This window comes from Ptychodera flava, chromosome 21 (genome assembly GCF_041260155.1).
Source record: "Ptychodera flava strain L36383 chromosome 21, AS_Pfla_20210202, whole genome shotgun sequence".
Classification (NCBI taxonomy): domain Eukaryota; kingdom Metazoa; phylum Hemichordata; class Enteropneusta; family Ptychoderidae; genus Ptychodera; species Ptychodera flava.
In genome coordinates, this window is record NC_091948.1 from 16,529,818 (window position 1) to 16,553,526 (window position 23,709).

General features: G+C 36.5%; 1 protein-coding gene across 1 annotated transcript in view; it reads right to left on the bottom strand.

Moving 5' to 3' along the window:
- LOC139121562 (cysteine-rich motor neuron 1 protein-like) overlaps nt 1–23,709 on the bottom strand; it is a 37,439-nt gene that overhangs the window by 10,078 nt on the left and 3,652 nt on the right. Inside the window, exon 3 of the mRNA XM_070686570.1 lies at nt 2,719–2,914. Within this exon, the coding sequence (XP_070542671.1) occupies nt 2,719–2,914 (196 nt within the window). The remainder of the gene's footprint in view (nt 1–2,718; nt 2,915–23,709) is intronic.

Sequence of the window (23,709 nt, forward strand, 5' to 3'; positions counted from 1 at the left end):
CCTGTTGCATAATCTGCAGATGTTAGCCCGTCGGCATTTTTCCTTGCATTTTTTCTCATTTAATTTTGCAAAATTTCGGCGAGTATCTCAATATTTCAAGATAACTCTTTCTTCCCAATCGTTTCCTGGAGTTTCAGAGTCATATGAACGAAAATGAGTGAAAGTTTTAGACAGGAAAATCGGACGTCGGCCATGTTCAATGTTTACAGTACAATCAGAAATTTATGTGGAGGAAATACAGTAACTAACAACACGTTCATGATGCCCGCCCTCTAGAGGCAGACCTTCCTATATGAAGTACCACATTTGATGCTTGTGGAAAGCTTGACCACACAAAGGAGCATTTTAACTTTTAGAAAATGACAAATTGAATAAGAAGGTATTCTGAAAATGTCAAAACTGAGGAAAAATGCGCAAATATTCAAAATAAACAGGTTAACTGACTGGTCAGCTATAAAAAATGAAAATGTTTATGATCAAAAGTTTTTGAGATGCGCACATTTTAACAAATACAGAAAATATTAACATTATAAATATAAGACCAAACTATTTTTTCAGGGATGGGACAGGTTGGAAATGAGGGGTGAGAGACAAAGACACTCCTATTGCTGCATGTGGATGCAGCCACACCATTTCATTTACAGCATACTTATTCACTGTGTTGTGTTCAAGTTCCATATTGTACTGACTGTCATACAAGGATAACATAAGCAAATCAAATCAAATTAGAAAAGGATCAATGCTGTTGTGTGGATTTTGCTGAACATGGCTGATTTTAATATTTCGCCCTATATATTTGGTATCCAGCAAAGGCATATTTTGATGTAAAGTCAAAATTAACACTACATTGCTGACAATATATGTTACCGTTTCTGCATGAACTTTTCCTTTTTAATTTAAATTATAGTATAGTAGTACTTCAAACAGATTAACAATTATCGTGATGTCAACCCATAATTTTACATCACAAAGACTGTAATTCTGCCAATTTTTTTTATTTTTCAGTCATTTTATTAATTTTGCACTGCACAAGATGATTGAACAAATTGCAATGTTTGAATTTGTAAACTCAAAGAATAAAATCCTTTGGTCACAGATTAAATTATTTTTTGAAAAGAAATTTACTCTTAAACACTTTTAGCATATATTCTTTACACGGTCATGTATTTCAAGGTAAATATGCCTATCAAAAACAGTAATTTCTTCACTTTCAATTTTTTTTCAATACTATGACAATTATCAGCCATGAGGTTTTACAAACACAATACCAGATAAGCGTTTTTCATCATTTCCACAGGACTCTTTGGAAAATCCATTTAAAACAGTTAAAAGTGACTTAAAATGATCACTTGGTATACCGGTACATTTAATTTATAGATGCCAGGTTGTGTATTTCACATGCACTCAGGTCAGTAGGGAAGTGCGTCATTACTATTTTGGACTGTTAATTCTTATTTCTGAATTATTTAACTTTTTTCCACATTGAACTATCTTTAGGCAGTTTATACTGTAGCTTAGAATTTTTTTGATTGATATATTTAATCATCTTTTGGGTTCTTTGGGTCCATATCCCACCTCATGTCCCTACATCATCAACTATTTACCAACAACTCCATGCCAACAACCAATTACCTGACCTGGCCACACATTAGAGAAGGTACAGCGTCATTGACCTTATTTTTCTCCATAGTCTTAACACAGGGATGGCGTCCATATTGAATTTCAAATATCAGTAAATCTTGGGTAATTTGTTTCTCTAGCACCAAAATTTGCATGATAACTCCCAATTTTTATTCTTGATTTTGAAAGAGAATGGTTGAAAGTTTCATTGAGGAAAGTTTGAGCCGAAGTTCAGGTTCTTCACTTTCGAGGCGCATACATGAGTGTGAAATGCATGCGAAAAACTTACTGATAAGACCTCACAGACAATGGACGATTGGGAGACACTGAGAGGATACAACTATACATTTTTCCGGAAGGAATAATTGTGCCTGAGATTAATCATGATGAGTAGAATGTTCGTCTTTCAAGGGTAAAGTTTGTGGTTGACCCCGTGAGCCAGTTGGCCTGGAACTTAATAAATTACATTTCCTCCATGCCCACTGTGCAGTATGGATCATAAATTACACAGTGCCAGTCTCTCAGTCTCTGCACAAGATGTTGGAGTAGAAGAGTTATATCACTCTTGGCAACCTCTTCAGTGTTTTGTACATCAAGAACTATTTACTTTTTTCTGTAACTTTTGTAAGTGATGAAAGCCTTTTTTTTTTTTGCCAATAGTCCACTTTCTAGTCAGAATTTTCCAGTAGACAGTCATTATCAATCAATCAATTAATCAGCAAAGTTTATATAGCGCCAAAATCCAAAAACAGTGTTTTGCACTGTAACGCTCAATGGCTAAACAACACATTATGCATTACCACTGAGTATACATGCACCACAGCGTACTTGCACAATAATCAAGAGAATTTACCCTAGCTGCAATATACCAATGCAATGTACATGGCTGCACACGACTACCACAGGCTAGTCTATGTGACTTAATCCCAGACACTCAATTGATTGCCCAATAAAGTATTTACCTCGTCTAGAACTCTAAAGACTTCTTTGGCGTTCGCCCATACTCCGGCCAAAGATGAAGTCCAGAGTTTTAGACTAGTATTGACCTATTTTGTGGTCAAATCTGAAAACTAGCTTTGCCACAGTATAATCACTTACCCTGCTTGATTGTTTGCAAGGGAATCGGTCTCTTGTGCAGACTTTTTTCCGAACACACCTGCCGAACTGCGCCAAGCATTCTTCATCATTTTCTGCACATTTGACACAATCCGGCGACGGATCCACGAAGCGACACGCTCTGCATGATGTGTGCTGACAATAACCTTGACATTCCCTTTTCTGTTCTACGTTGTCCCTGTCAAAAATATCAAAATAAAAACACACAATAACAGATTATATTGAATGGAGGTTAAAGTTCCACCTCTCCACTCCTCACTTTTTACCCTAATTTACTAATTACCACTTATTAATTAATAATTATAAACAGACATTAAAATCCCAAGAAGTGAGTGATTAATCTAAGATTCTCAAACTCAGAGCAGTAATTTCTTGCTACTATGGTATTCTTTTATCTGATTAACTGAATATTTCTGATTACAAAGCAGAGACATGTTTTTATTATTTGAACAAAGGTCATGAACTTTCACCTTTCATCCCCCTGCATAGGTCAAGTGATGTTGACAATTACTTCAAAGAGTGCATTTTGATCAGTTATCATATCCAAAATGTTTATTTAATGGGACAATGCGATTCAAAGTTTAATGTTTTCCACATTAGAATCAGACTGTAGACTGGCCAATGATTATTCAGTTTAAGCGTCTGGGTTTTTTTCTGGTCCATGTTTGAAATGTAATTTGGCATTTCTTGAAACAAAGTTAACCCTGACTCCAACGGAGGTATCTAATTTATTTGTGTATACAAAGGTCTTTATAATGTGTGATTATAGTTCAACATACATGTTCATTTTGAATAGCCAATGAACAATTCTTCAAAAGAACATACATATACCACCTTCATATATGTACATGTACACAATTTTTTGTTTTTATATTTTAAAGATACAACCAGCATTGCAATTTATTCACCTTTCAAATTAACCTATCCAAAGCTCAAAAATAGAGATGTTTTTATTTTGCTTATCAGTTTAAGGAATATTGCTTATAAATTGTCAAAATGTAGTGAAAGACCTTGATGGGGCATCATTACACACAGTGGAAAAAGTTTAAATATCAGCAAGATGCATAAGTTAGGGGCAGGGGGTATCTTTTACTCTCTTAGAAAATTCTCAAACTCATGAAAGAGTCATATAGCTCCTCATAAAAAGTATCACATGAATTTTGTGTTTGGAGTGGTGTTACATTGAATAGAGGTATGCATGCACTATCAAACTATTTACATTTTTCGTGACCTAGCCGACTTTTTTGACAAAGACTTGGTACCAATTAAACCACTGCTTCTGTAGTCAGATAGCCTGATTAAATGATGTACATGTACCATGGTACGTTTACATCACATTGCATATTACTGATACTGCACTTAATGAGTCTGCTAATTGTTTTATGAGTATATTAGACCATGGAGGTACTACCTCCATGATTAGACACACATAAAAGACACACATAAAAGTATCATTGACAGGTGTAAAGCGCAGAGAAATACAGACTGTTGACCATTGTGTTCAATGAGAGTCAGTACTTCATATCTCTGCTATTCATCTACTCTGAATGTATACATAACTCTTAAGATTAGCCTGGCAACTCAAAACCGCAGTTGGCTATTTTGCACGTCGGACTTCAACTTTGCTCCATAATCGACAATATCAAGTCAAACAGAAGATAGAATTGCTTTCTGTAGGTCCAAACCAGAAAGGCTAAATTTATAAAAAGTGGCATTATGAATATGGCTAACATTTTCCTTGTAGATTTTAAAGATGTAACTTGCATACTTTTCATTAAAATATATATATTTTGTAAACAATGATGTTTATTTGATTGTGAGTGGCCAGACACAAGTCACTGCATATCGGACTCTTTGCATGTAGAAATTCAACTGCATTTGATTTATTCCGCCGATTATCACATTTTCAGCCCCAACACTTCAGTGTCAGCCGTATAGACTGGACCTTTTTTTCCAAGTTGGTTACTATTAGAAGTAGTTAGATAAATTGTGACTTGTACTATTCCTAGTTAGTTACTATTAATTTAAAATTAGTTAAGTAGACTGGACTGGAACTACTACATGTAGTTTGTTACTGCTAGAAGTAATTGGATAGACTGAACTTGTACTATCAACCGTAAGCAGTTTGTACAAGGGGGTCTCAAAAGATCCTATCCCCAGGATCCTAACCCCACAGCTAAGTGTCCATAGGATTGGAGATATATAGGTCCACCTGACACATAATAGGTTTACTAGACTCCTTAATTATACTTTTCATAGGAGGCACTGTGAGAGAATGAAATAAAAATGACAAATTTTTATCGCAACTCTCCCTGACAAGAGATTGCAGGGAAAGGATCCATTGCCAGGCGCCAATGCATCTCTCCCGCCGGGCATCTCGCGATGCCCACAATACGCATCTTTACCCTTGTCTCAGTCCCTGAAGAAAAAAGGAAAGTTCTATATTATGGTAGCGTCTTCCCAATGCGTGGTCAGGCCCCGCATTCCGAATATCCCACCCACTGGGCAAATCGGTGGGTATAATTAAAATTAAATGAGCAATTGAACATTTTACAATGATAAAATGAAGCTGTAAACACATTATATAATCCCATACTCCTATTAGATGTTCACATTGCTGATATCTCTTACCATTTATTATATAACCGACCAACTTGAGCAACTATTGGAGAGATCAGGTGCTTGCTGCTTAAAAAGATCTATTGCCTTAAATTAGATAGCTTTATCAATGATAATAAATAGTTCACTGCATGAACTATTTTCATGAAGTCACCGACAACAAACTGTAAATGTAGTCTTTACTTTGTTCAAGTTTCAAACACAGGTGAAAGCTATGCTGTAGTTAGAGCGATGTGAAAACCAAAAAGTGAAAAAATGTTGTCTTCCAATAAGGATATAATGTTGATGGTGGGATGCATGTGTAGTGCAGGCATCTTCTATGAAAAGTCCATTGATGTGCACATACAACAACTCAGTTTATAAGCTGAATTTCCAAACCCCATAGTCTTCTATAGGATTAAATTTCAAAAGATGGTCAAGGAGTGCTGTGAAGTCTAGACAGGGTCTAAACCTCCACCCTAATTGGTTTAACATTTGGGTTTTTTGACATCGATTTCTGCTACAAGTGCATTTGATGTCTTGAAACTTAATCCCTTGCTTTTATTCCTTGTTCTCCTATTTACAAGTAAAAAAACTGACATTGATATATTTTATGTCACCTAGCTCACAGCACTGATGAGGCATTTGGTCTCCTGGACGGCAATTTGTTCAAAAATTTGAACATAATTATTTCACCGTAAGTCATAGTCTCTGCATATTTGTTCCAGTTCAGAAATTTGAACTAAAATTCTGGGTGAAAGACACCGGTGAAAAAAGTACATTGCCCGATGGACTGATAACCTTGTAAGCACTGCCACTCAAGCACACGACGATGTTATCAATGTGGTGATCATCACAATAAAGGACTTTCAGAAACTTTGTAGAGTCGTTGATAAAGCTATCTAATTTATGGCAGTAGACCTTTTAGCAGCAAGCACCTGATCTCTCCAATAGACAGGCAAATTTAAGAATGTTTGCGTATATATCAAAATATACACCATCATTTTAGGTTTTCGTTTTCTGCATCAGAACAATAGACCCCTCTACTGAAAATAACTTTACAACACAAGACAACTCTTTTATGGTCCAGTCTTCCACCATATTTCTTGAAGTCAATATATAATTTCAAGCACAAATACAGGCAGAAATAGCTCCTAGCAACACAAAAATAGGAATTTTCCCATATTTCTTGAACTTTATGTCATTCACAAATATCACACAACTACATTTTCTCACCAATATTTTACAGACGACCCATGAATTTTTGGTCAAGGTTCAAGGTTGGGTCAGTACCTTTTTACAGGCATCATTATCTACTTCACCTTTCTATCACAAGATGTATGCATGCTATGTCTGTTTTATCAATATCATATATACTCCCATTCACAAATTATACCTGGGAGTTCATCTGTACATCACACACATCCCACAACAGGGAAATTACATCTGAACACAAAGACAAGCCGGGGCATGAAAAGCAGTTCATGAGACAGACACATATAACGTTATTATCCATAGTGTTGTCTAATTTCAAAACACCCCATCTGGAAGTCTTGTATTAAAAAAAACATGAATTTATTTTCTTTAACCAAAGGTCCAATGATTTTTGGAAGATCATTTTAAGTCCATAAAAATGATTGACCTTGTACTTTGGGGCCGCAATTAACCCTTTGAGTGCCAAAGTCATTTTTGTCTACTTTAGAAAATATACTCCAGTCAATTTTTTTCAGATTTTTGTCAAAATTTTGATAACAAACTGTAGCCAATGAAATGCGATGCCCATTTGGTCCAAAATTATCACAACATTACAGAAAAATTCATAAACATTGGTAAAAATGTCGTACTAAAATTATGGTTGGAACAATTACAGCATTCAAAGGGTTAATTACAATCATCATCATCATGTGTTTTATTTTGTGAATGTAGGTGGTTATGTTTATTATGGGAAAAAAAATGACTTATTTATTCTTAAACACAGTAATAATGAATTATGCCATTATTTCTTTGACTGGCGTAAAAAAATTTGTCATACACATGCAACATCAGTGACTGCATGGTTGAATTTTTACTCGTTGAAAATCAGAACACGAACACTGCAGTGCAAAAGTTACAGGTGATAATGTATTGTCCTTCAGTGTAACGACCCTGCGGACAACAGACAGACCCAGGTGCTTCTGTTAGATCCGGTTTGCTGATAGACAAGTCATGACATATTCCAAATATACAAAACTCAGCCAGAACAAGTCACTATACAAACAGTATCCTACTTGTAAATACAAACAATGTGTGTATGATAACGATATCAGTCTACTTGTCTGATACATTATCTCAGTCAAAGCAGCCACCGGTGCTGAAATGCGTCACTTGTTGTACATCGGCATTCAGTAAGAGTCCTCTCCTCTTTGACCAGCATTCTAAATTGAAACTCAAACGGTAACATCTGCTTTTCTCATGACTGACTAATTCATTCATATACTAGCTATTGTACAGAATTGTCCACAAACAAAAATTTCTGATCCTCGCCCCTGTCTTGTAGTATTGAAAATATTGCTATTCAGTCATTTTTTACACTTTCATATCAATTTTCGCATAAGCATGGCTTGACTAATTTTAATTTTCAGACAGATTTGAAAAGTACACTGGCCAGTGGTTCAAATATTTCAAGTTTGCTTGATTAGAAAATATGATACACACAATAATTCAACTAATATTTGACAAGATGCACTGATTATTTACTAAAATGAAATGTTTGAAGTTTTTCATCTGATACAGCTAATATTTGCACAAGACAAGACTGGAGAATTCCAGGCCTATGTATAGCTATAGAGTACTATTTATTATTATTATTTTAGGGGTATGTTTGTATTCATTCATTATCATGAACACCCTTGGACAGACGCTGATCACCACAGCAAGGTGGACGTGGCCCAGTTTGTTTAAGTGAATCCCTCCACAAACCATGGTTATTATCCTGGTTATTTTATCTCACCATGACATATCCCTCCCACTGGTCTGCAGTTTTGCTTTTTACGATCTCACGTTGCACTTCATACAGCAATAATTGTCATTAATATGAAGCCTTTGATTTATTACTACTGTGCCTTTGGCAATGTACTAAGTCAGATATATACATGCAGTACAATGGGCTGGCACATACTGGATCACTGCGCAAATTGATCAACGGCCCCAACAAAATTTTGAGATGGTACACATTCTGATATCAAAGGATATGCCTCACAAGTCAGCCTGTCCTCATATATGCTGAATGGGAACTCAATGTGTGGCATTTGTAAATGTCCTGCTCTCATACAATGTCATGCAGTTTTAAAATTGATCCGTAAAGATCATTCTTCTGTGCTCTGTTAGTACACACAGTAAACCTTTGAAAGGTTTTCAAGCCAGCTAGTGTCATTTTTGAGTTTGTACATGTAAACTTCCTAAAAGTCACCATGGTATTTTTAGTTAATGTTTGAGATGTAAAAATGTCACTGACCATTGTATATGGTTGTATAGTCGCTGTTTATGGTGACTGTTCTAAAACTAGCTTGGAAGCCATAGCCAGTATGAATGTTTTGACGCCAACTTGGAACCTTGGCCAGTATTAATCTTCTAATGGCATATGAAAAACCTGGTGGCCAGAACGTATGAAAGTTGTAAAACCAGCTGGAATAAACCATAGACATTTTTTCTAAGGTCTACAGATATTATGGCCAGTATGAATGTAATAGAAGTAGCTGGGAAACCATGCATGGTCGGGGTGCCAACCATCAAACCAGAAATCTTTCAATGTGTCTCTTTTACTTTGCCCTGAATGTAGCAATTAGGCTCATGTGAATGCCAACGTAATGATATTGGCCACATAAGTGCTTCAAAACCACCAGTGGAACTATTGGCCAGTCAGTGACTGCCGCAGAACGTGGTGGTGTAACAATTGGCCTGGTGTATCCTCAGAAACCAGTAATTCATTTAGCCAAAGTGAATGTCCTGAAACCAGCAATAGATGAGCCTTAGCAAATGCTCTGATATCAACAGTGTAACAGTTGGTATGGGTGTATAACCTCTAAAACCAACAGTTGAACCATTCTCAATGAATTAACCATACCATCAATCTTTCACACTTTTCCAGATATAGTTCATCGAAAAAACACCCTCAAAGTAAGAAATTTTGTACACACAGTTTCTGACCATGTGGGTGACATCACAAGTTTGTTTCATTGAAAGACTCAGTTTCCCCAAGAACAGTCTGTTTCCTGAGTGGGAAGATTGTTTAATCCCTTGACAGATGATTTTTGTGGTTTTCATCAAAACATTTGACTGAAATGAGATCTTTTTAATGACTTTTGTACTCCCCATTTCCAAAGTATTGTCAAACTTTCCCGGAAATATTTATTTTCATATAAATGATAGCTTTGTAGAGGCATTTAAAGTGGGCCCTGTTTCACAGGCAACGGGAAGCTGGTAATGTTCTTCATAAGTTATATAAACCTATCTGGGATTTTAAATCTTAAATAATGAGACACAGAAAAAATAAATATCAGTCTAGAATTAGCTGACTCTGAACTCCATATGTCAGATCTCTGATCTCACAGAGAATCTCTGATCTTTCACTTCCTGACAACTTGCAGGAGATCTGCAGTGTCAGTAGTGGTGAACGCCTGGACCACTTCACTTCATCCATATAATCATCCATGAAAATGCTAAGTTTTGTGTTTCTCCATGACGGAATTGAATGCTGGAAGTGTGTAGAATATGAAAAATACAAGATGTTTAAATTGTTTTTTCCGCATGATTTCAGGAGATCTCATAACTTTTATCTCTACTATATTAACTATGATTAATGAAGATTGCCTTTTTTCAATATTTTGCAACAGTGACCATCTTTAGCAATTTCAGACAATGTAAAACCCACTGTCTGAAGATACCCACAAAAAATTGTAAACTTGGACAATATATTCTTAACTAAAAGCAGGTGACAAGAATGCAGAGTCAGAAAATCTCTGTTGGATTGAGACACCTTTTACAGATTATCTCCGCATAATCTGGTTCACATGTCTGGTTCACAGTAAATAAGCATCTTGTTAACATACAGCGTATCATAAATTAGTAGACTAATACATAGCAACAACTGCGTATCTACAAATCTTAGTGCCAACAGAAAAAAATAGCTCGGAGTAAAGATGCGATGTCCCCAGTCTCAGTGTTGTCAATTATACCGTAGTGCCAGTGGTTTTGTAATTTACTACATTCCTTGTTTTATAGCCCTGCATGTGTTTGTTGTCATCACATGCTATTGCGCAGTGATTTTACAATTTTAAAGCAAGACTGAACCAGTACAACCCAATCCACAATTTGCATCCAACCAACCAACCATGCCAATTTAACGGTCTAAAAGTAGTGTCAAGATAAAAAGATTTCTCACATCTTCTTCACTTCAAAAAGTAAACCATCATGACAACCCATGATTTTGTTGTTAACTGAAAAAAAAGTGCCACAAACTTGACTTTGATATTTGGTTGATTCTGAAATCTTGTCAGATTAAATTCTTTTTGATTTAGTTTATAATTCCAGTTATGCAATATTCCAGGTTTTTGTACTTGAACAAAACATTGTTATGCATTTACATTTTTAAAACAAATTTCCAATCATTTTATACTCAAAAATTGCATAAATCTATTTTAAAATTTTGAATTTTTGTCTTCTATAATGCAATAATTCAATGTCAATAGGGAAAATAGTTTTAAAACCACTTCTCGTGTACCTTAATGATCACAAAGACCAATTTAAAAAAAAAAATCATTTTTTGAAGATTACCGTATATTTGTTGTATAAGTAAAATATTTTAAATCACTAACGAGTACATTTTAAGTCACATTTCAATGGCTGGGATCCGTTTCAACTTTCACACCATCTTTGTCATATCAGTTACAGCAAACAGCCTCATTGGCCTCGGGTTTCTATTTGTCACCAATAATTTCAAATTGACTGCAAAACTTACAGTCTTGCTTGGTCACAGGTCCAGTAGGCATAATTTGTGATATTTTTTCCTATAATTATCATAAAAAATTATGAATATTAATAAATTATTAATATGAATGTTACAGAATATTAAAACTTTTTACACACAATGCGTCTACTTTGTGTAAATGCTGTCTGGAAACTCCATTGTTGTGATAATTATGATTATTAATAAATTATGATTATGATTAATAAAGTCATATTTTACACATTGTAATGTGCTTATGTGAACAACCCTATGGAAACCCTCATACAGTTTCACAATCTATGCCAAAATATACAAGTGACACCATTGCCCAGGTTCAGTCTACGGCGAGAGTTACCATTGCCCAGGTTCAGTCTACGGCGAGAGTTACTACACAGTGTATATAATGAGAAGGTAGCCAGCTCCACTCGACAGTAAACTGACATACCCATGAATTACCTCCGTTTTCTTCACTTCTGCATGTTGATTCTCAAAATTCTCCCGGTGTTGGCAAGTCCATAAATCAGCCATCAAATCTACCCAGTTTTGGGCCACTTAGACGGAAAATTGTAAAGTTTTAGGCTGCGAGAAGGTATATATCGCCAATGAAATGATGCAGCCTTATCGGAATCGACAGCATCCGGGATCTTTTAGGGCCGTTAGCGAAATTTGAATGTAGCCGCCAAGCAAGGCCGAGGGCGGAGCCATGATTTAACGTTATTTGATATGCTGACATAATTGATCGTACGGCCATGAACGCTCGTGACCTTTTTTACACATGAAAGTTATACTTACACTGTACGATTACTTCATGGTCTGTCCAAGGATGGAGGTGCCTCAAGTCAACGGTCCAAGCTATGTATGTGTGATTACAAACGGATGACGGGCTGCAGATGCGTTTGTTTATGATAGATACCCGGTGACATTGTGAAAATATGTCACGTTCAGCGACTTGGCGAAGAGACCTCAAAACAGCGTACGTACGTACAAACACGCAGTCACCTTCCAATTGACTTGTGATTTTCAGAGATTTACAATGAAAATACAGGCAGCGTTGACTGTCGTCTATTTCACTGCCCAACAAAATATTAAAAACGCAGTCACAGACGTGTTTTACAGATAAAGCACAGACATTGTACCTTCAAATCGATATCTTTTTTATTGAAAAGGCTTACGCGTGCTGGCGTTACGAGGACCTGTTACTTTTTAATGAATATGTTAGACAAATATATCCATGTCTTGCAAAAAATACTGAGAAAAAGTGAAATTTTAAAATATTATCAATAGTTTTATTACAGAGCTTCCGTTAACGCAAAATCCTGCGTATTTCAAGCATGTTATTACTTTGAAGTACGCAAAGTAAAATGACGTCTGCGTAATCCGATACGCATTAAAAAGCGCAGTCTCTGTAACAAAGACATGAGAACATGTAGTTTCCCTTCAATGTGAAGTTTATCCAGGACTAAAAATAAATTGTTTGCTGATAAAAATGTTCTTAATTTAGCAATATTTGTCCTACATCCTGGCAATCACGTTTTCCCTTCAAGTCTGTACAATAAAATGTAACAAGTTCAATAGAGTTCGTCGTTATTGCAAAAAATGGGTTTTTTTTCCGCTGCGCCCAATGCATATTTGTAAACCCTGAAGATCTCCTAGTCGAATATCAAGTTTAAGTTAATGCTACGCAGACTTAAAAATAATAGTTTTATGCCGGTCTGCAAACTTATTCCAGAATATTGCAAAATTGGCCATAATTGCAGCCGTGATTCCAGTCTCATCTGTCCCGTGTGAGCGCGTGGGTTCAGTACCCAAAACAGGATTACAAAATCGAAACGTAGCTGTCTAAGTGACTATGCCTGATCTAAATGATCTGATGGTGATAATCACGGAAGGCCCGAGACTAAGTGAATTTGACTTCAGAGCAGCGATGATAGGTCAGGCAGCGAAGGCAATAGTGGGAAGTTGTAGTCTAAATAATTAGTAAGAAATGAAAATCGTCGACAGAAAATAGAACAGAACAAATTGTGAAACTGATATCAAAGAAAAAACATTGTCACTGATGTTATTCATTGACTTTTGAACCGGTTTTCGATATCGCGTAGACAGCTGTTATATATAGGTACTTACATGTAGTCATGTTGTACGCATTTTTGGTACATTTTACGCAAATAGAAAAACAATTTGCGAACAGCCTTACGCAGATTTGGAAATCCTAACCGAAGCTCTGCAGTTTTATCACACTCAGAAACTGAAGCGAGGACTTTCTGTCTTCGGGAAAAAACAATTGACGCTACACACGGATGCAGCAGGGTCTGTGGAAAAAACACTAAAATTCTGAAACGAGAACGGGCAAGAAAATGTCAGCACGTTTGTAAGCCTGGAAGTGTTAGTCGTGTTCCTTGCTATTCAAGGTATTTGTGGGTACGATGTGCACATGGCGGAGGTTCTTTGGGAATAGATGGATACCGTGGAAACCTAGCTGTGATATCACAGCGGCGAACGCGTTCAAATCAGAGGTCACCACCACGTCAAATATCACAGCTAGTGGAAACATTTTAATTGCTACGGATTAGTCGCTGATGCGTTTGGCGGAGGAGGGGCAGAGGAGTCGGTCACAGTTGATGACGTGTGCTCACTGTCGTCGGAATTTCATTTGGACGTTTGTAATGGACGTACGTGATGACGGTGTCATCAAATAATATGATAAGGTGTATATAATGCTGGCAAACACGATCGCAGCAATCTATATTGAGCTGCCTAATAACTGCGGTGTTTGTTCAGTTGATGCTGTCCCCGTTTCGCTGAAGCTACCACCTCCATTGATCGCATACCCAGTAAGCTGCTTTGGAGCAACCTTACAACTCCTTTAAAGTTCGAAAAATACATCGTCTAACTAGAGAAATGAAACTCATTCCGCGTTTTGATGGTGATCAGACACATGTACATTCGGGTCAACTGATGAGAGGTCTAATCAAAGGTCACGAGCGTTCATTGGCCGTACGATCAATTATGTCAGCATATCTAATAACGTTAAATCATGGCTCCGCCCTCGGCCTCGCTTGGCGGCTACATTCAAATTTCGCTAACGGCCCTAAAAGATCCCGGATGCTGTCGATTCCGATAAGGCTGCATCATTTCATTGGCGATATATACCTTCTCGCAGCCTAAAACTTCACAAATTTTCCGTCTAAGTGGCCAAAACTGGGTAGATTTGATGGCTGATTTATGGACTTGCCAACACCGGGAGAAATTTTGAGAATCAACATGCAGAAGTGAAGAAAACGGAGGTAATTCATGGGTATGTCAGTTTACTGTCGAGTGGAGCTGGCTACCTTCTCATTATATACACTGTGTAGTAACTCTCGCCGTAGACTGAACCTGGGCAATGGTAACTCTCGCCGTAGACTGAACCTGGGCAATGGTGTCACTTGTATATTTTGGCATAGATTGTGAAACTGTATGAGGGTTTCCATAGGGTTGTTCACATAAGCACATTACAATGTGTAAAATATGACTTTATTAATCATAATCATAATTTATTAATAATCATAATTATCACAACAATGGAGTTTCCAGACAGCATTTACACAAAGTAGACGGCATTGTGTGTAAAAAAGTTTTAATATTCTGTAACATTCATATTAATAATTTATTAATATTCATAATTTTTTATGATAATTATAGGAAAAAATCATCACAAATTATGCCTACTGGACCTGTGGCTTGGTAAAGAAACAGTAAAACCAATGAATCAGACGATAAGCAAATGATTGCACTGACAGCCCGTGGTGTGTGCTACAATTTGACCACGCGGTACTTTGCTGCAGTGAAATGAAAGTTTAGCCATGAGTTACTAGAGCACTATACATTCAGCACGGCAGAGATAAATACAAGTGGCAACTAGTTCTAAACTAGGCACGCAGTTCAAAGCGGCGAGAATGTGGCCAGACTCATATATCCAATTAATGGACATAAATCGTTGTGGCATTTAGTAACAATGAGAGCCAGTTACTGAAACAAAATCGCTTACCACTTGGACATTCCCATGTCAGACGAACAGTGCAAAGAACCTACAACACTGGTACTACCAAGTACACGGCAACTATGTACCGTGTCCTAGACAACATGGAAGATATTAAGAAACCCAAGCAGTTTTACTGTGGAGATCTCTCAAAAGTAGATGTACAGTGCCATGAGATAATAGTGGAGTTAAGTTCAAATACATCCTGATGTGAAATATAACATGTATAACAGATGAAGCGAGTGTGAGGATACTACTAATGGACGACATGCAAGTACGTGTCACAAGTGAAAGATACTTTCAGTAGTGATTCTGGACAGCTTTACAACTTTAAAACTGTCTGGATCACTTTAGGCGAATTCCAAAATATGAACCACGCTGTGGTACGTCACACCAAATGCAGTTTATTATCATTCCCATTGTTAAAAAAAGCAGCACAGGTTGATGCAAAACACGAATGCTAAGTCTGTCAACGGATTGACAGAATACCGGAAAGAATGTTCTGTCTCACAAAACTGACATTTTATAAGACCAATGTTTTTTTTTTGCCACAGTGACATTGTACAGTGTGAGGAACTGACGGAAGAAGTGTATTGATTGCAATCACCTAATAGTGACAGGCTATTCTGGCTATGGTGGGGGGAGGGGGTCACTGAGAAATGGATGTCAGATAAAAACATTGCATCCCTCACTTCCTTTCTCTGTTTCAGTTTACATTTATACAGGATCAAAATTGACTAATTGGTTATTTAAGGCAAGATAGAATGTTTCCTTAAACCAGAATCACATTTTGACAAATTTTCTTCACTGTATTACAATTGCAATAGAAGATGAAAACATTGAGACTTACTCACATTATCATTGATTAATTCAGTCCTTTGAGACAATTACATCTCATAATAAAAATAAAATTACTTTTTTTGATATATTCAATTGGCTGTAGATTGCACAGTCACCATATTTTCACCATGAACATAGTGTTCTTTATAGTGACATTTGGAATAGACAACCATAACCATTGTAATCAAGTCAGGTTTCTGCAGTGATGTCCAGTTTTCAAATATTTTCACCTTTTGTGAATTGATAAAACTTAAATTTTTAACAGTTTATGTACTCATTTTTCAAATATTTTGGTCTGTTTTACCCCACTGACTATGTCAAAGGGAACGGATTTCGTTAAATCTAAAGATGGACACAGACTCTCACCCAATCCTTGGGTCAATTGCAAAACTGCATTACAATACAAACCGTAATCATAGCAACTGCCTCTGATTGTGCGATTGCAGTGCACGATCTACAAAAAGAAAGGCAGTTATGAAACTTATCCTCTGAAAGTTGTTATTTCCAACAAGAATGCATCGTGGGATGCTAGCCACGATTCACAGAGCTGTAAATCAATTAAGAAAGTACACTAAATACATTGCCTTGGTATCGGCAATGAAAACAGTAACTGGTACCAAATGGTGCATCGGTTTATATTTATAACTCACTCAGAAATGAGATAGTATGGAAAATTTACTAACACTGGCACTACCTAGTACATACATTTCCCCCTATAAATCATTTTGAAATGAGAATTTCATAAAAAGTTAGATGATAAGTTTAGTTACATTGATTGCAGCTCCAGCGGAGAAATAAGATATTATCTGCAGGCTACTGAGTACTGGTACAAACTAGTACACATTATTGCTACCCTATAAATTACGGTGAAGTAGGATTTCATTAACTTGACCATTTTACGAGGTGAGATGGAGATAGCAGATGTCGGCGATCAGGAAAAGAGGGAAATCTTACAGACTTTTACAATCTAAGTACATGTACTTCAGTTCAATGATACATTTAGACACATCATAGTGGGTGAGTTTCAATAAATTGTGACATTTCAAGACCCCAAGGTACGTTTTAGTGGCCTAGTTATCGTACAGCCATAAAAGCGGAAAAAACCTTCACCTTTCCCAGGCATAAAATTGCTATTGACAATACACATGAATATCAATGTATGTGATATTTACATGTAAATTATTTTGGCTATAAGGTGCTACAAAGCTGCTACCTTAATTGTGAAATTTGCAAAATTATCACAGTGGATAATGTTAAAGCCTACTTCATGAAGCAGCATATACTTTAATCAGACCATCAACAAATTAGCAAGCAACAGGGTTCTATTTTGAGCAGATTTACAGTAATGGAAGAAACTCCAGCATGAGTGAAGCTTTGTGTACAAAGACAGTGTTTTCCATCAATCACATAGTACACTAGGTTGGGTAAGAATAGGTTTAAAATAAAGTGTATGTACATTATTAGCTATAGACATCCCAGGGAAACCTTACTGGCAGTTAGATTCAGACTCTGGTGCCAATTGTCGTCCAGTGAGATGTACATAGTCCAAATAGACTGTAAGCTAGTATTACTAACTGCATACAGACAGGTACGTACGTAATGGACTCTGACCAGTCGCTCCAATGGTGCAATAGGGCATCAGCATTACAGTTTAACGAGCTTTGAATATTTCATAATTATCGAGAAAAACATCTTGAAAGCCACATGTTTAAAGATCTACCTGCAAACAGCATCCATATAGCCTATTCAATGCTCATTTTCAATTCATTCTGAGTTTAAGGAAGTTCAATATTGGCTGACAATACTATCACCTGTCATATGTTGAATCCATTGTTTTCAATTTAGACTCTAAAACTGTGAACATGTCCAAAAAGGGATGAAGTATGGTTGCCAGGAGTATGATATATTTCAAATCTTGGCTGACGTCATAGTTTTGGTATTACAATGACTGATTTAACACCATAAATGAAGATTAAAGAGTATGTGGACATGCATACTGCAAGATATAAACATGGCCATATCATTAACCATAATAAAGATATGAACAGACGTTGTAATTGCAAAGTCTATTTCTGAGAGATGACTGTGTGAACGAAACAGAAATTACAGAGGAACAAGATAGTTGGTCATGTGGCATTATGATAACGATTATGATCATGATTATGATTATGATTTAATTATGGTTTGCTTTGTTCTGCTATATCAATATTTTCCATTTTGTACCCTTATTATCCAAAGTTTGGGAAATGTTATTTGAAGTTTACAGTGGCCGCATAGTATATCTTTATTTCTTGCTATTGGTAAGGTGAAACACATATACTTTAATCCATGTGCTTTCTCTTGGCTGTCTTCAATGGTTTGATTAAACGTCAGTAGGAACATTGTTCCTCACAGTCCCTCTTTAACCACCGTGGGACCGTGGTAGGAATAAATGCAAGTGTTTCAACAGATCAGCTCCACTACAAAGCAGTAACTGCAATAAGGCCAGAGTAATTAAAGTCTGTTCTCTGTTCACTCAAAAGAGTAACAGGTAAGCAGTTCAAAAATATGCACAGAAAATTTTACACATGCAAGGTTTGTATTTACCAGATTATTTCCATAAGTGCCCATTCAAGAATCAGAGCAGAATTCTGTTTTACCTCCACAATTAATTTCCACTGTAATGTGGCATTCTGAAAACATACTCGTTTACAAAACTAACAAAGATTTTTAGACAGTAAAGCTACTGTACGTAGTAAAATCCAATTCTAATACACCATGTTTTGTGTTATTGAAAACCTCCATACGCCTTAATTGAGATGAAAACAAAGAATTTAATAATTTAAGATATGCTGGTATCTGTAATGCAGTTTTCATGTGTTTTACAACTCTGGTCTCACCATAGCAATTTGTGAAATCATACAGCCATCAGGATAAACTTGCCACCTCAGAAAGGAGTTTATAATGAGCTTTTATTGGTACGTGAGCCATTTATACATACTACCTGTTAACATTCTTTCCATTGAGTCAAACTCCCGCCCACGGTAAAACCGTCGTGTTATAACAAGTGTTTCCTGTCTCCATTTACACATGTCCTCTATCCCAGTACAGACACATCTTACTGTGCTATGGTTCAACTCAATCAATCTGCCGAGTCTATGTACTCTAGCATTTTAACCAAACTTCGAGAGCCTGTGTGTTTTTCTTTCTGATCTTTTAATCTGATTCACCTCGTAAAACCACTAGATTGCCAATGTTTGTTAAGCAAATATAAATCCCCTTATGGAAAAGACTACAGAATTCTATAGAGTTCAACAGATAATAGTTATTCTATCAATATCTATTGATGTTTAATAGAAGTTCCTGTAAAGAAACCTGTACTTACAGACACCTCTCTATTAAGGACAGATTTATGGGTCTAAGTTACACTTTGAATAGAATTTTACCTATCTATTATGGACACCTCTATATTAAGGACATTTTTTCCATTCCTGAAGATGTCCGTAATAGACAGGTTTCACTGTAGTTTGGTTCCATTTTCTGTAGAATTCTATCGAAAAACAAGATTCCATAGAGCTCTATAGAAGTCTATAAATCATTTTGCATAATAGAAAAATGTGCACTCCAGAAGAAATTCTGCATTCCAATATTTTTTTTCATTTTGTGGATGTTACAGTTCCAATTGTTCTATTCAATCTGATCATATATACATTTACTCTGCTTGATATCCTGATGACATTGTCAATATCAAAATCTAAAGACAGTCAAAACTTGCCCGTGAAAGCTGTAGCAAGCAGGGTGGCATTGAGATTTGAACTTTTGACTTTTTATTGAGGTTAAAACGGTTGCCAAGGGTTTCGTCACGTCTATTTTGTTATTTACAAATTCTTCACTGTTGTGTTTTATGTTCACAATGTTGCAGCAAGCACACGGGATGTACAGACAAGATCTAGTGCAGCATGTGAATCCACCGAAACATCTTCCAGTTCCTTTTGTATATCCATTACTTAAAAGACCATGGTCTTATTCTTAGCATTGAAATGGTAAATCAATGCGTTATGGCCGAAGCAAAGCAAAACAAAGTCAACACTGCTTTCTAAATTATGCCGAGTTCTGTGTGGCCGGACACCATGTCCTCTAAATATTTACACTTTTCATGAAGTATATCGCTCTTCATGTATGCTGGATTCATGTGGATTTGGAGAATACATCACTGCCGTAAACCCCCTGTGGACCAATTGTGGTGACAACCTCATCCCTTATCCCCATTGTACAACTGCCAAGATTGTTTTGCATAAATTTGCATATATTAATCTACTTATCTGCTAGTTTGTCTCAAGTTCTTATCATTAGCAAGATTGTAATTAAATTGAGACTGTACTGGGTATTCTGATTTCTAAAACTTGTAACCCCAGTATTATTAGAGAACCATTTTACAACTTAGTGAGTGACAATAATTTTATTGAAGTGTCATTTGCTTTACTGTGTAATGTTGATTATTATACATCAATTTGGTTTGTAAATTCAAAGATTTGCCACAAGTGTATGAAGTTTAGGTTTTATGAAAACTGAGTGTGATAATGATGTTGGCATTGTTACCAAAGCATGAAATAGAAATGGCCCAAGATCTGAAAAAGCAACAGTTGAAATACTTCCAATAGAACTGGCAAGGACAGCAGATGAAAGCATTGGACAAGCCGCATTATACGGATATAGTGTCACAGCAGGTCGGTTGTGACTACCTTTTTAAGGTAAATCGTCTAAGACAGTTTCATTGACACAACTGGTTATTTAAAATGTGCAAGACTTGCATTTGATGTGGCCACCATATGTCTAGTGCCGATCTAATATATGACATTCCAGAATCATACCATTTTGATAGAGCTAAGATAATTTAATAGGATAATGGCGTATAATTGACATGCATTCTGAGATCAATTCTATTAAAATTTACATTAAAAGCAAGTGTCTGAGAAAAAATTAAATTTTTTGTAAATCTCACATTCACTTTCATACGATCATTTTTGTGTGAAATTTGACTGTTCTTCAATGAAACCTCAGTGTCAATGTTGATAATCTAGGAATAGCTAAACTGTTATCAGATCTTGATTCTATAAATAACTATTTTTGAAACAATAAGGGTATCCAGTCAAGTATTTGACCTTTGTTTGCTCCTTTGCTAAGAATTTGGCATTGATTTTGCTTCATTCTCAGTGAAGCAATGAAAACACTCAAATTTAGTTGTCTCTGAAATGTGCCATGGGGACAGACATTCAAACTCTCAAATTTTTACAATTCTTTTCTGATCTACCACTTGTGAGGGCTCATTTTGAAGCTCTTGGTGTAAGAAAACTCTTCACCAGCTTAGTTTTTTGAAAATCAAGAATTTTATTCTTCCCTATAGAGTTAACACAGGGATGGTGGCCATTTTGAATTTCAAATATCAGTAAATGTTAGGTAAGAATTTGTTTCTCTAGTACCAAACTTTGCTCAGTAACCCGGAGTTTTATTCTTGATTTTGAAAGAGAATGGTTGAAAGTTTCATTAAGGAAAGTCTGAGCACAAGTTTAAGTCTTTCACTTTCAAGGCACATACAACCTTAATAAATTTAAATCAGGTCAAAAACCTGCTGGGCACAATCTGCCAGTACAAAGTCACATGATCACATTCAAATGCTCAAGACACAATTGCATTCCCTGTATGTTTATAAACTTTACTTTAATAAAATTGCTTTTCTTCAAAACTAGCATGTGTGATAATTTGGATCACATCAGATTTCCTGCCCATACAGTTAAGTCAAAGAGTGAATGAATTTTGCCCGGCAACATTTGAAACTGAACAAAGTGCTGTTCAATCTCAATAGCATTTGTCTTTCTGTAAGATACGGGCGTAACCACCACAGCCATAAGTTGTCCATATTGTCGATTACATGACCCAGTAACCATCAATGTTGTCTTCTAAACTCATCCTGAACTAGCCAGTACAGAGCACAGCTAGGATTGTTCAGCACAACTTTAATAAGCAACTATCAAGTCAACATTTCAACTTGAATTACTGCCAAAGTCTTGCTCTACTTAAGTTGAGTACCGCAGGCTAAAGCAAAGTTTAGTTTTATTTTCTCTGCATTGTAAACCACGTTGTAAACCATGCTGTCGAAGCACACAGACAGTCTAGGCTAAACTGAGTTTCTCTTCAACACAAACAAGCATCCCCTTTCCCACATTTTTGAGTCCTACAAATTTAAGAATATGCAGTGTAGTGGCCACTTAAATGGACATCAAGTACCATTGCTTGCAAATTCTCCTCACAAATCTTATTACATTTATTTTGCTGTATAACAAACAATGTTATCCTCTAGTCATATACAGCCTCTATCATCAGGATGCGTTTGCAGTGATGCCAACTGCAAGCCACAACAAGCAAAGACAGCCAGAATTTTGATTTCATTGTCTGGTCATACACATCAACAGTTTCTGTCCTACAATACAGATATGGAATGTACTGATTATTAGTTATATTAAAATTAATATACTGACTTGAAATTTATCATCCTTGTTGAAAATGTGGTACCATTGAATTGAAGCATCGAACCTGCAGTCAAGACTGTTCTCAGTGTTGCCGCCAGGACGCGCCCTTGCGACAATGTCCCCAAAACGGAACCCGTTGTCCGGCACTCTTGCGTACTGCGGGTCACCTCGGGCGCACTGGTGAGTCGACTGTGATGGGTGTAGTCTAAAAGTAATATCTGTTACTGAGGATGATCTTTGTTTTGCATAATTATTGTGAGGCTTACACTTACATACTTTCGGAGCTAGCTATATGATTAAAAGTAATTAAAACGCTACACTTGATATCATAATTTGCTTGACTGTAGTCCGTCTGAGCTCTGATTTGCAGCAGATATGGTATACTGCTTCAATTGCCTGAAATTCAAGCATAGTGACGCGGTCCCGGTATCTTGAATTTTGTTCAGTGAAACTAATGTGTTAAATGCAAAATTTGATTGACAACTGCTTGTTGTCCCCAAAATGTACAAAATGTCCCCCAAAATAAATGGTAGTGGGACACACTGTCCCCTGATCTAAAATTCCTGGCCGCAACACTGCTGTTCTATATGCTGATCATTTTAAACAGACAGCACTAGTCAGCTTTGATGGGTTCAGGTAAGCAGTACACAGTGTTTAGTAAGTCTCTACTGTAATCCAACTCACTTTAATTGGACTCCGGTCTTTGCTCAGTGTAGTGGGTTTATTCAACAATGAAAGGATTCAGAATGCATTACATGGTCGAATTGTATACATGTAATTTGAGCTGTTGGGTAAAAAGAGTGCTGCTTCTGTGAAGCCATCCCCTGATGTCACAGATCATTCCTCAGCAAGGCCACTCCCCATTGAATTCTCCATCCAACTTTCAAATGTTATCAACTTCACACTAATGCATAGTTCAACTTCAACAAAACAGCCTAGGGGGGGGGGGGGGGGGTAGGGGGTAGGGTGGCGGAACATTCAATTTACAAATGTTCTTTCTGATTTTTGTTAATTTCTTTGCCATACTT